The 12,522-nt window shown below is 41.5% G+C and overlaps 1 protein-coding gene across 3 annotated transcripts in view; it reads left to right on the top strand.

Annotated features, from left to right (window-relative positions):
• Positions 1-12,522, top strand: part of EDA (ectodysplasin A) — a 187,691-nt gene that overhangs the window by 168,361 nt on the left and 6,808 nt on the right. For 2 of the 3 annotated variants that reach the window (XM_073360976.1, XM_073360977.1), the window contains exons 5-8: positions 3,695-3,874; positions 5,775-5,809; positions 6,443-6,494; positions 11,619-11,749. In XM_073360976.1, coding sequence (XP_073217077.1) covers positions 3,695-3,874; positions 5,775-5,809; positions 6,443-6,494; positions 11,619-11,749 — 398 coding nt within the window. The remainder of the gene's footprint in view (positions 1-3,694; positions 3,875-5,774; positions 5,810-6,442; positions 6,495-11,618; positions 11,750-12,522) is intronic. The other variant, XM_073360978.1, reaches the window with a different exon arrangement.

The following is a 12,522-nucleotide window of genomic DNA, read 5'->3' as shown; positions in this document are numbered from 1 at the left end:
GTTAAAACAGCTGTAATGTGTATTCCTTCTTGATTCCCAAGTCAGAGCAAGGACATTCAGCAGTGAATCTGGCTTCGGCGCACATTTGATCCTGTATTAAGGTAGTCTAGGATAGAGAATGATATAAATCAAAGGAATTTAATAAAAATGCTTTAGGGGAGATGTGTAAAGATTTGAATTTTGATTCAAGGTGATAATTTCAAAAATGTGTAATTAATCCTATAGAGGAGAAGAGCTTGGGGACTGAAAGAGTACTCAACCACCTGCCAGCTCAGATTGGAAGAGGAATGCATGCTAAGTGGGACAGAAATACTACCAACAATATACTTTGTCTGCTTTTACACCTTCTGCCCACCCTCCTAAGACATGTACCTTTTCATAAAATAGTTTAAACCAAATTTCTGCTTTAAAAATACTACAGTCTAGTTTTTAATTTTCTTATGACTCAAAATACAAGAGCAGGCAAAGGAACATGGGGGAGAGAATGAGAGAACTCTAGTATTTCATAAAAGTAGTCAGCTCTGAGTTCTGTATACTAACTTCTACAAGGAGTGGTGATTGTCTAACTTCCATTTCAGATAGAGACAAGAAATGAATTTTTGCGCCACCTAATGAAAGAAAAAAACCTGCATGTTCCATCAAACTACTCAGGAGAGGCAGTGTGATCAGTTGTAGGTAGATACCACAGCAGCTCCGATTCTAGGCATCCTTGTTGTTAACTGCTAGGCAGTGGTATGTACTTAGGACATACCAAAGAGGGGAGGCCTTTCCGACTTTGTGCTCACCAAAAATAATGACATTATTTCATTTTGCACCATAACATTTGTCAAAGTTCCTTCCCCACTCTGAACTCTGGGGTACAGATGTGGGGACTCGCATGAAAGACCCCCTAAGCTTATTTTTACCAGTTTAGGTTAAGAACTTTCCCAAGGCATAAACTTTGCCTTGTTCTTGAACAGTATGCTGCCACCACCAAGTGATTTAGACAAAGAACAGGGAAAGGACCACTTGGCGTTCCTATTTCCCCAAAATATCCCCCCAATCCCTTACACCCCCTTTCCTGGGGAGGCTTGAGAATTAACAAGATGAGCACAAACCAGCCTTGGATTTTTAAGACCCAAAAAAAACAGTCAGATTCTTAAAAATCAGAACTTTATTAGAAGAACAAAAAAAGACAAGAGAACAACTCTGTAAGATCAGAATGGAAGATAATCTTACAGGTAGTCAGATTCAAAACATAGAGAATCCCTCTAGGCAAAACCTTAAGTTACAAAAAGACACAAAAACAGGAATACACATTTCCTCCAGCACAGCGAATTTACAAGCCAAAACAAAGAAAACACATTTTCTAGCTAGATTACTTACTAACTTTACAGGAGTTGGAGGGCTTGCATCCTTGATCTGTTCTCGGCAAAGGTATCACACAGACAGACAAAAGCCACAGTTAGGTTCCCTTGTACATATGCATTATTCTGGTTTTTACTTATTCCTTTTTTATTTTGATGCAACCACTGCCTCATCCAATGTGCAGGCTGGACAGTGCCCAGGGAATGAGACAACTGTTCAATATTGGTATCCTCATCATGCTGCTAGTAGCCCCTGCCTTGTTTACTGCACATCTTCCAAAGCCTGTGACTAATACTAAGTTATTCATTGCCTCCATCTTCGTTCTAAAGCACTTATTACAATAGTATCTGAATGCCTGGAAAACATTTATGAATTTATCTCCAGTGCAGTATTAGAGAGCATTATTATCCCTATTTTACAGATGGGGAAACTAAGGGGGAAAAAGACTTCTCTTAGGCCACACAGTGAATCAGTGGTAGAGCAAGGATTAGAACTCAGGCCAGCTTGATTCCCAACCCACTGCTCCTTCCTGTAGACCACACTACCTTACTGGAAGAGTTGTTGAGTATCCATAGCTCCTATTGACTTGACTTGTAATTGTGTGTGTGTTTCGTTTTTCTGTATATCAGGCCTCCAGATGTCTCAAGTTGGACACCCAGAAAATGAGGGATATGCAACTAACTAGCAGCCACATGCCAGACTTTTGGTTTAAGTGACTTATTCAGGATCACATAGGAAGACTGTGGATGGAATTTAGTTTGTTTGGCATTCACCTACCTTAATCACAAGATCATCTCCTCTCTCCCTCCAGTCCCCTACCTTATTCACTGCACACCCTTCAACTTCTGCAACAAATGAAGCAGGAACCTACAATCAGCCTCATTCATCACACAATTCTGATTCATCCCCAGAGCCCATCCAGCTTGTGCACTGAATGAGACATAGGTCCTGTGGGAAAAAATAGAGCTGGTAAAAAAATTTATGACAGAAGTTGTCTACCAGAAAATACTGATTTGATGAAATTGAAACATTTCACAGAATTTTAATCAAAATTTTCATAGGAAATTATCTAAATGTTTCATTTTGACTTTCATGTTATAATTTTATCAAGTAAACGTTTTGACCTTATTGAAACACACTATTTTCAGAATATTTTGTTTCGCAAAAAATTCTGAGATTTTGACTTTGTCCTGATTTGGGACAAAACCAAATTTTGAAATCTTAATTTCCCTCAGATTGGAAATTTTGAAGTTCAGTCACCTCTACATATGCACAAAGAGACTGAATTAAGGTTCAACGGGCAATGTAATTTCCTATGTTTTAAAAAACATAAACACAAGTTATATTATGTACAACTGTAACAACAACCACACACATACACACACAATCTTGGGGGGTATAAATCTAGATAAGCCCTTAGCAGGTCTTGAGCTATAGGACTAACTACATTAGCAGGCATCAGGAGAAGGCTGTTATTATGGGGGGAAGTGGCCCATTTAAGTTCAGGGGTACTTGGAGAGCCCAGCCAGTGCTCTCTGTTCTCTTATCCCTAAGAGATCAAAGGAGCTTCTTCTCCATGCAGTGCCCCAGACTGTGGATGGGCTATTTGGATCATGTTCTTCAAGCCTATATTTTTTTCCAAATGTACTCTAGTCAACCAGGCCTGCCTTTCCAGAAGGCTATAGCTGCAAATCTAGAGCACCCAAATTTCATGCTCAGTGCATTTCCCCTATATGAACGCAATACAATAGGATTTCCAAGCAGGCAGATGAACTGGATCTTTAGGATAGAAGGTTCATCTCCATGTTTGTCTGAGGATTCTTGCTCCAGGATAATAGATTCCGTCTCTCCTCTCCAGTCTACATTACAGAACAGCCTTGTAGAATGTTTAGTCCTAATTAAAAATATTTAAATACACCTCAAGGAATCTGTTAGATAAGGGAACTGCTTCCTTCATGTTCAATTTCTCTCTTCGTATGGTAAGCCCTGCTGAACCCACCTTATTCTACCCAACAAGAGCTAGCGCAATCACCTGATAAAAAGGCCAACCATTGGTCACTATCTGTCATCAGGTCCAGATTGTCTCACACCATGACATCACATTCTGGGCTGAATCACAAAATCTGAGCTAGCTGTTTGATCATGCTTTTAGCTTATCTCTCACCAGCTCCAACATGGCTGACTCTGGAATAGAAAGTGAGAACGTGATCCTGACTGTTCCTTTTTCTCACTCACTAGGAAGCTACCTGTTGCTCTCTTATGGGAGGGTACAGGGAAGCCAACTCAGAGCTTTTTTGTGCAATGCTCAGTAGGCAGAGGGTCTAACACACTATTTTGTGTTTTTCAGGTAAAAAGGCTGGTCCTCCAGGGCCCAATGGTCCTCAAGGGCCACCAGGACCTCCTGGACCCCAGGGTCCCCCAGGAATCCCAGGGATCCCTGGAATTCCAGGCACAACTGTAATGGGACCACCTGGTCCTCCTGGTCCTCCTGGCCCCCAGGGACCACCTGGGCTGCAGGGCCCTTCAGGTAGGTGTTTATTTCAATCCTAACTGGACAGATGCTTTGCAGACCACAGTGATGAGGGGAAATACCATGGTGATGAGTGGCATAAAAACTGAATAGAACATACCCAGAGACCTCTCCTTCAGTTCTAACTTGAGGCAGTGGGGCTGCATTGTTATAACAGCATAAGAAGGTTCATTTTCTAAGCGCCACGTACAATCTCTCAGCAGGACACAGACACTAGTACTCGTAACTAGAACTGGAGAGGGAGAAAAAAGAGGTTAAAAACCCTCTTTGTCCTTACCAGCTCAGCTGGACAGGTTAGAGACGGGCTACTATGTCTGCCCCAGCTAGCCTAACTAGCGCTGCTCCACTAACTAGTACTGTGCAGTGCATAGATAAGCCTGGCCTTTCACAGACAAATAAGATCTGATCCCTGCCCCAAAGAACTTAGACTAAGTTTCCAAATAACACAGTGAGTGATAACAAACAGCGAAGGCAAGAGGATCATGTGGTTGTTCTGGTTTGCTGTAGGTGCTATACTGTTCACATTTGTTCTATTTGCAAGAAAAAGATGCTACTTAAATTCCCCATCCATAGTCATTTCACTGGGTGAGAGAAGCAGTGAACTACCAGGAGCTGGTATCCTGACATGACCTGCTACAGGACTAGCACTCTGGCTAAACAGAGCAGCCAAAGGAAACTAGGTTAATATCTACGTATAGCTGTGTGTTATCAGTTACTTCTTCTTTGAGAAGAAGCATTGTCTAGGGGTTGAAGCATGGGACTGAAAAACTGGGTACTGTTACTTCAATTCCCTGTAAGGTCTTAAGTCATTTCCTTTCTCTTTGCCTCAGTTTCTCAATTTGTAAAATGGGTGTTATACTTGTCTACCTCGCACAGACCGCTGAGGCTTCATTTTTGTCTGTAAAGCACTTTGCAGATTTCTAAGCATTCTCTCTGAAGATGTCAAAATATTTGTTCCCATTAATCTCCAGTGAACTGAATTTCATTGGTACTGAAGTCTACAATCAGCTGTAACTCCCTATGTATGTGTTGTCAGATGGATTGGTTTGAGGCTGCCCTGCTTGTAATCTTGGTCAACAAGCTAATCTGTCTTAATCCACATACCTGATGTGGTAAACCATTGGGAAGGACATGACTGGATCAGAAAAGCTCCTGAGACACTTGTTAGGTTTGTCTCAAAGTAGTCACAAGCAGCAAATCTGTTTGCCTTTCACCTGGTTCACATGAAAATATTTTTTCCTGCACTTCCCATTTTCACGTCACACTCCATATATATTGTTTTAATTCATCTTCTTAGATAACAGGACACTGAAACTTCCTTCCTGAAGACAGGCAAGGTTTATTACCCTTTCCCTCATGGGGCTTTCAGAGAAAACTGTCTGGCTTTCAGTCAATATACCAGGAGTGGCCAAAATGCAGCTTATAGGCAACTTGCAATCCTTAGTTCTATAGTGCAGTCCACAGCTACCCTTATTTTTATTAAAGAGATCTGTGTCACAAAGATAACAGGTCCCATTGTGTGGTCTGGCTCTCAGAATGAGCTGGAGCATTGCAGTGTGGAACCCGTAGTCTTTGGAGGATGTACCTCCATAATCAAGATGAGGGTTGCTGCAATTTGTTCTATTTAATGAAAACAGGTTGAATAAAGTTTGGGGACTCCTAATGTGTCAGTTAAAATTGCAAACCAAGAAGAAAGATGGAATGCAGCATTTCCAGTTTAGAGACCTGCTAATTGTTAAGCTCAATGTCACTCATTGTGTTTCTTCTTTCCCACCTAAGATCTGGTCCTCTGAGGAAAACCCCTGTTTTTTACTCAGTAGGCAGGAGATTTGTTACATCTGGTTTTGCAGAAGTTTCTCAAGTGCCATCATGATTTTGTGGATATTATATTTTGCAGGTGCGACAGACAAAGCTGGCTCCAGGGAGACACAGGTTGGTTGACTCTGTCTTAGGGGGAAATGTCAGTTGAGTTGGCTAGATATTTTTTTTTTTTTTTTATTTTACAAGGGAACATTTTCTAAACGTCCATTTTGTGGTAACTTTCCTATATAAATGAACATCTTGTGCTAAATGGTTGTTACACTCACATAAATACCAAAAGAAATTACCAGAATCACCTTTACTATTGGAAATGGCAGAGGAAGCACTGGATTTGCTGCTTACTGAAGTTTGCTACCTTTTCTCATCTTCTTAAAATACCTTAAAAAATTCTTGGCATTGGTTTATTCTAGCCCACTTCATCATTTACAGAAAACATTCCTGATGTACAAGGAGTTTCAAATGGAAAAGACTTTATGAATTGTACTCTTTAAATACAAATGAATGCACTCAAATCCACATTGACATAAAGAAAATAATAATAAGTCCTCTTGTCTAGTTGAGCCCTGTTTTGTTTTGAGAAGGTGACCACAGCATCTGCCCAGCCAGCAATATTCTGGAGGTCTGCAATGACTACTTTGAACTTTATGTCCTGATCATCAGTTCCACAGAGAGATAAATAAGGTTATTTAGTAGAATAAATCAGTGCATCTGGATAATTTTAACTTGCTGTACTCTTATTTGCAGCCAGCTGTGGTTCATCTCCAGGGCCAAGGGTCAGCAATTCAAGTAAAGAATGGTAAGAATGACAAGAGATTGTCAACCACTAAAAGGGTCCCATCCTGCACCCTCAATTTCATAGCTGGGCTTTCTATGCAATATACCACATAGTATGAGACACTAGTTCAGCTCATGGTCTTCTCAATATGGTCCTCTGTTAGCCTCCCTAAGTGACAGTAAGACTTTCTGCTGCCCCCAGTCTCATCAATCCAACTGTCTTTTATGCCTCATCCATCCTTTTCTCCACTATCCTAAAACACACAAGTCTCTCCAAATAATTCTCTGTCCCAGTCCATCCTCTGCCCACTTGCTGACCTCCAAATAGATTATCTGCCTCCTCAAACCAACTGAACCCATTCTCCCCTCCACAGAACGACGAGTCCTCTTCCCCAGTCTATCTTCTGCCCTCCCTTCAGTCCTGAATGTGTCCTATGCCTACCTCCATTTTTCAGCAATCCATCCTCTGTCCACTAGTACCCTACTCCATTCTGTAGCTCCCAGTCCATCAATACATTCTCTGTCCCTATCAATTCTCTGTTCCCTTCCCAAAGTTTCCAGTCAATGGACTTTTCTACTCTTCTAACCCCCTAGACTCCAAATCAAATCTCTACTCACACTCTTCACTTTCTCCTCAGCCTCCCCAAATCTCTGACCTCCAATCTATCAAGCACATCAATCCAGCTCCATTTATCCTAAGTACCCACCCCTCAGCCAGATGATCCTCCCATCCAACTAGTTGATGTTCTTTTCTTCCCCCAAACTTACTAAATCTTTTTTCATCAAATCACCTCACAAATTGACCCTTTCTCCCTCTACTCATCCTCAGCAAATTTGACCTTGTGTTCTCCTCTGCTAGTAAAATTGATCCTCTATGTGTTGCTGTTCCCTCCAGTAATTTTGATCTTGCAGTAAAATTGAGCTTATGCTCACTTCCCCCATCAAAACTGATCTTATGTCCCTCTCCAATTTACATAAAGGTTTCTTTTCTCTCTGCCCATAGGAGGGTCACAAGATTCATCAGATGCCTCCTTTCTCCCCGTGGTTCAACTCCTGTGGTTATGTTGGAAGGGGAGAAATTCTGTGAGAAGTGCTCCCCTGCCTGGACCCAAGCCAAGTCACTGGAACATTTATCATATTTCCTATGTAGTATCCCAAGACACTCATAAGAACATAAGAATGTCCATCCTGGGTCAGACGAATGGTCCATCTAGCCCAATATCCTGTCTTCCAACAATGGCTAGTGCCAGATGCTTCAGAGGCAGTGAACAGAACAGGGCAATTTATTGAGTGATCCATCCCCTGTCATCCAATCCCAGCTTCTAGCAATCAGAGGCTTAGGGATACCCAGACTATGGGGTGTATCTCTGACCATCTTGGCTAATAGCCATTGATGAACCTATCATCCATGAATTTATCTAAGTCTGTTTTGAACCCAGTTATACTTTTGGCCTTCACAACATGCCCTGGCAATAAATTCCACAGGTTGACTGTGCATTGTGTAAAGAAATACTTCCTTTTGTTTGTTTTAAACCTGCTGCCTATTAACTTCATTGGGTGACCCAAGTTCTTGTGTTATGAGAAAAAGTAAATAATATTTCCTTATTTACTTTCTCCACACCAGTCTTGATTTTATAGACCTCTATCATATTCCCTCTCAGTCATTTCTTTTCCAGGATGATTAATCCCAGTCATTTTAATCTGTTCCATACCCCTAATGATTTTTGTTGCCTTTCTCTGTACTTTTTCCAATTCTAATATCTCTTTTGAAATGAGGCAACTAGAACTTCATTCAGTATTAAAGCATGAGCGTACCATGGATTTATAGACTGGCATTATGATATTTTCTGTGTTTCCTTTTCCTAATGGTTCCTGAAATTTTATTAGGTTTTTTGACTGCTGCTGCACATTGAGTAAATACTTTCAGAGCGCAGTCCACAATTACTCCAAGATCTTTCTTGAGTGGTAACAGCTAATTTAGACCCCATCATTTTGTATGTATAGTTGGGATTATGTTTTCTGGTGTGCATTACTTTGCATTTATCAACACTGAATTTCATCTGGCGTTTTGTTGCCCAGTTACCCGGTTTTGTGAGATCCCTTTGTAACTCTTTGCAGTCTGCTTTGAATTTAGCTATCTTGAGTAATTTTGTATCATCTGCAAATTTTGCCACCTCACTGTTTACCCCTTTTTCCAGCTCATCTGTGACTGTGTTGTACAGCACTGGTCCCAGTACAGATCTTTGGGAGTCCCCGCTATTTACCTCTCTCCACTGTGAAAACTGAACATTTAATCCTATGTTTTGTTTCCTGTCTGTTAACCTGTTACTGATCCATGAAAGCACCTTCCCTCTTCTCCCATGACTCCTTACTTGGCTTAAGAGCCTTTGGTGAGGGACCTTGTCAAAGGCTTTCTGAAAGTCCAGGTACACCATATCCACTGGATCGCCCTTGTCCACATGTTTGTTGACACCATCAAAGAATTCTATTGATCTATAAGGCATGATTTCCCAAAGGCCGTGTTGTTGACTCTTCCCCAACAAATCGCGTTCATCCATGTGCCTGATAATTCTGTTCTTTATTGTAGTTTAAACTAGTTTGCCTGGTACTAAATTTAGACTTCCTGGCCTGCAATTGCCAGGATCACCTCTGGAGCCTTTAAAAAAAAATCAGCATGACATTAGCAGTCTGCCAGTCATCTCGTACAGAGATAAATTTAAGCAAGGCCAACTGAGGAGACACAGAGCAGCTACAGCTCAGCATGCTCTCCATTCACACACAGGAGGCTGCTGCAGAGTGCTCCGAGGGCTGCAGGAGAGGGAGTGAGGAGGGAGGGGGGAAGTGGGTGCCCCTTACTGTCTCGTAGCTAATATAGCAATGTTTATAGTTAAGGCTGCCCCATGCTATCCATTGAAAGAGCGTATTTTCATTGCTTTATAACATTGCCAAACTTTAACCATTGGTGCTAAAATTTCTCATGCCAAGTGTCTATCTCAGGCTGAATTTTTTCTGAAGTTTCAGAGAAATGTTACAGCTATTTCTGATAATTATATTACGGGCAAACACATTGTTTTGCCTGTGGTGGTGGTTTTCTTTTTTTAATGTTTACAACTTTCATTGAGAGGTTCCTGCTTTCAAGCAGGGATGTGAAATATGGCAAGCGGGTCACCCACAGGTTGAGAGAGATCCCCTTTGGTGCATCCAAATTTCACCAAATTATAAGCCTTTGAAAATTACTGTTTGCACATGCTCAGTAGAAGTATGTACATTTGGCAGTAAAATTCTCTGAACATTCCATCTGTACTGAGCATGCTCCATCACCATAGAGCTCCATGGCAACCACAGTGAGCATGTTCCATTCCCACAGAACTTATGAATAAGAATTATCCTGCAATTGTTCCTCCCATCTTCTGGAGGCTAATGTGCCTGGCACCAAAAGTGAGAGCAAAGTAGACTCACTGCTGCATTCTCAAAGGTTCCCCTGCTGCCACCCAAGCAACCTTGAGGAGAAGGAAGAAACACCCTGACTTGAATGTAGACAGGAGAAGAGGGAAAAGGCAGGTTTGGTGGGGAGGGGATAGGAGCAGAGATAAACTGGGACAAAAGAATTAGGCATGGGAGAACTGGGTGGAACCATCTATAACCACTAGAACACATTCCCCCACAGAGCCTTTAAATCAAAACCGTATTTGTGGATGCCAGCAATCCCCTGCTGGCAGCAAATAGCTGTGAAAAGAACCAGCAAAGTGTGTGTCTCATCCCACTCTAGCGGCTGGCTCATATAGAGGATAACAGCCTACTACTACTACCAATTACTCCATTAGGTCTAGTGGTAGAGGTCTGTGTTGTGGATCTAAAGGTTCCAGCCTCATTAAAGACTCAAGTGTTAGTCAGTATAGTACCATATGATGAAATTTTTGTTCTTATTTTTATTATTTTAAATCTAGATAAGTACATACAAAGAAAACCGTGTTAAAAGAATGTTAAGGTTGCAAATTCAAGCATTCAAAAGTTACGAAATGCCAGAATCAAGGTTGCCTGTGCAAACTTAATTTGACCCCCTTGTGCATATGCATTTTTGAGACAGCCTTTAGTTACAGGATCACATACTGTTCTTCCCACATGACCTCATTTCATTCAGTGCATAGGATGTACCTCCTCTGGGATGAATCAGGGTTGTGTAGTGAATTAGGCTGTTATCTGTAGGACTTTGCCTCATTTGTTGAAGAAGTTGGAAATTCTGCAAGGAATGAGGCAGGGGGTTGCAGGAAGAGATAAGATGGGCTCATGGTAAAGGCAGTTGAATGCTGCCCTGCAGAATAGAATTCTACCTGTCTCTGCCACAGAGTTCCTATGTGATGCTAAGTAAGTCACTTATACCAAACTTCTTACAGGAGGCCATTAATTGTGTGTTCCGTTATTCTCCAGGTGCCCAACATGAGACACCTGGAGCCTGAGTTACAGAAGTGCAGAATTCTCAGAACTGCAGTTGAAGTCAATGGGAGCTGTTCTTTGAATACATAAAGTGCTATGTAAATGAGAAGTACTCTGAAAAATCAGGCCTTAGATGTCTCAAGTTGGGGACCCAAAATTAGTGGACATTTGACAATTTTGGCTTTATTCTCTCTGTGCCTCAGTTTCCTCCCTCTAAAATGGGGATAATAATAGCACCTCTCCTCATAGGAGTGTTGTCAGAATAAATTCATTAATGTTTGTGAAGCGCTCAGATTACGGTGAGCGTTCCACAGACACACCCAGGAGGAAATAATCATTCTGCATTCAGTCCAGACTGTGAATGGTGTGCAGTAAATGAGGCCTAGGGCCATATACTGAAAAGAAATATTGAATATCTACCATTCAGTGAGCACCATCCCCCTGTTACACTGAATGAGGCAGGGTGCTTGTGGAAGAAATAGTATAACATGAAATTAAAGAGAGTATCATAAGGCTGACACAGAAGGGGGCTGAATTAATCTACTGGCATCCTTAATTCTGGCATTTCCTATCTTTGAGTGCTTGACTTTGAAACTTTAGTATTCTTTTAATATATTTATTTTATATGTAAGATATCTGTAATTGTGTTTGTGTTGCTACTGCGCTTTTCATTCTGACGGGTACTGAGTGACTGCCATTTTCTCATACTGAGATCTTTCAGGTGGAGTGCTCAATGACTGGTCTCGCATCATTATGAACCCCAAGGTGTTTAAGCTGCATGCACGCAGTGGGGAGCTGGAGGTATTGGTGGACGGCACATACTTCATCTATAGTCAGGTAGAAGTGAGTACGGTCCTAGGCCTAACTCCTATTCCTGTATTCAAAATGAAAAGCCTTGCATGAACCACAAGGGGGCTCCAGAGAGCCAGCAAAGGCCAGGAACTTGTATGTGCTCTGAACCATTTCATGTTCTAGGATGTGAGTAGAGGAAGAGGACGATAAATTTCGGGGAGTGCAAGGTCATGTATTATACCGTAATACAAGCTATAAGGCATTAGTTACTGAGCCTACGTGCAGACTCAATACAAAATTCCATATGCCATGAATCCTGCTGTTTTTTTCTCCATACATTCTATTGTGCAGTTACTCACATTCCAAGTCAGTACTGAACAACAAGCCCAGAAGGAAGCTAGAGGTCACTTTGCTGCTGGAGGTGCTGTCTTTTAAGAGAGAGATAAAACCAAAGTCCTGACTACTCATGATCATTTAAGATCCCATGTCACCGTTTATAAATGTAGGACTATTAACCCTGGTGTCATGGCCAAATTCCAAGTTAGGTAATTCCATTCTCCCTCCAAAATTCCTCTTGTGGTTTTAAATGGATACAATACTCTTCCAAAATCATTGTGTAGCATGGCTGTGTGCTGTAAAACAGCTGCTGCAGTTCACTCCAGAGATGGGTGCAGTGTATGTATGTAGTCTGTAAAGGGCTTTGGAATCCTCCAGGATGCAAAGTGCTGTGTAAATAGATGATGGTGATGATGATTATTCAGTACACTTCTTAACATGGCATCTCCCAGAGAACTGTTTCCTCCACCCAAGTGTTATTCAGGAGA

The sequence above is a fragment of the Lepidochelys kempii genome, chromosome 9 (genome assembly GCF_965140265.1).
Source record: "Lepidochelys kempii isolate rLepKem1 chromosome 9, rLepKem1.hap2, whole genome shotgun sequence".
Classification (NCBI taxonomy): domain Eukaryota; kingdom Metazoa; phylum Chordata; order Testudines; family Cheloniidae; genus Lepidochelys; species Lepidochelys kempii.
This window is presented reverse-complemented; position numbering and strand designations above follow the sequence as displayed.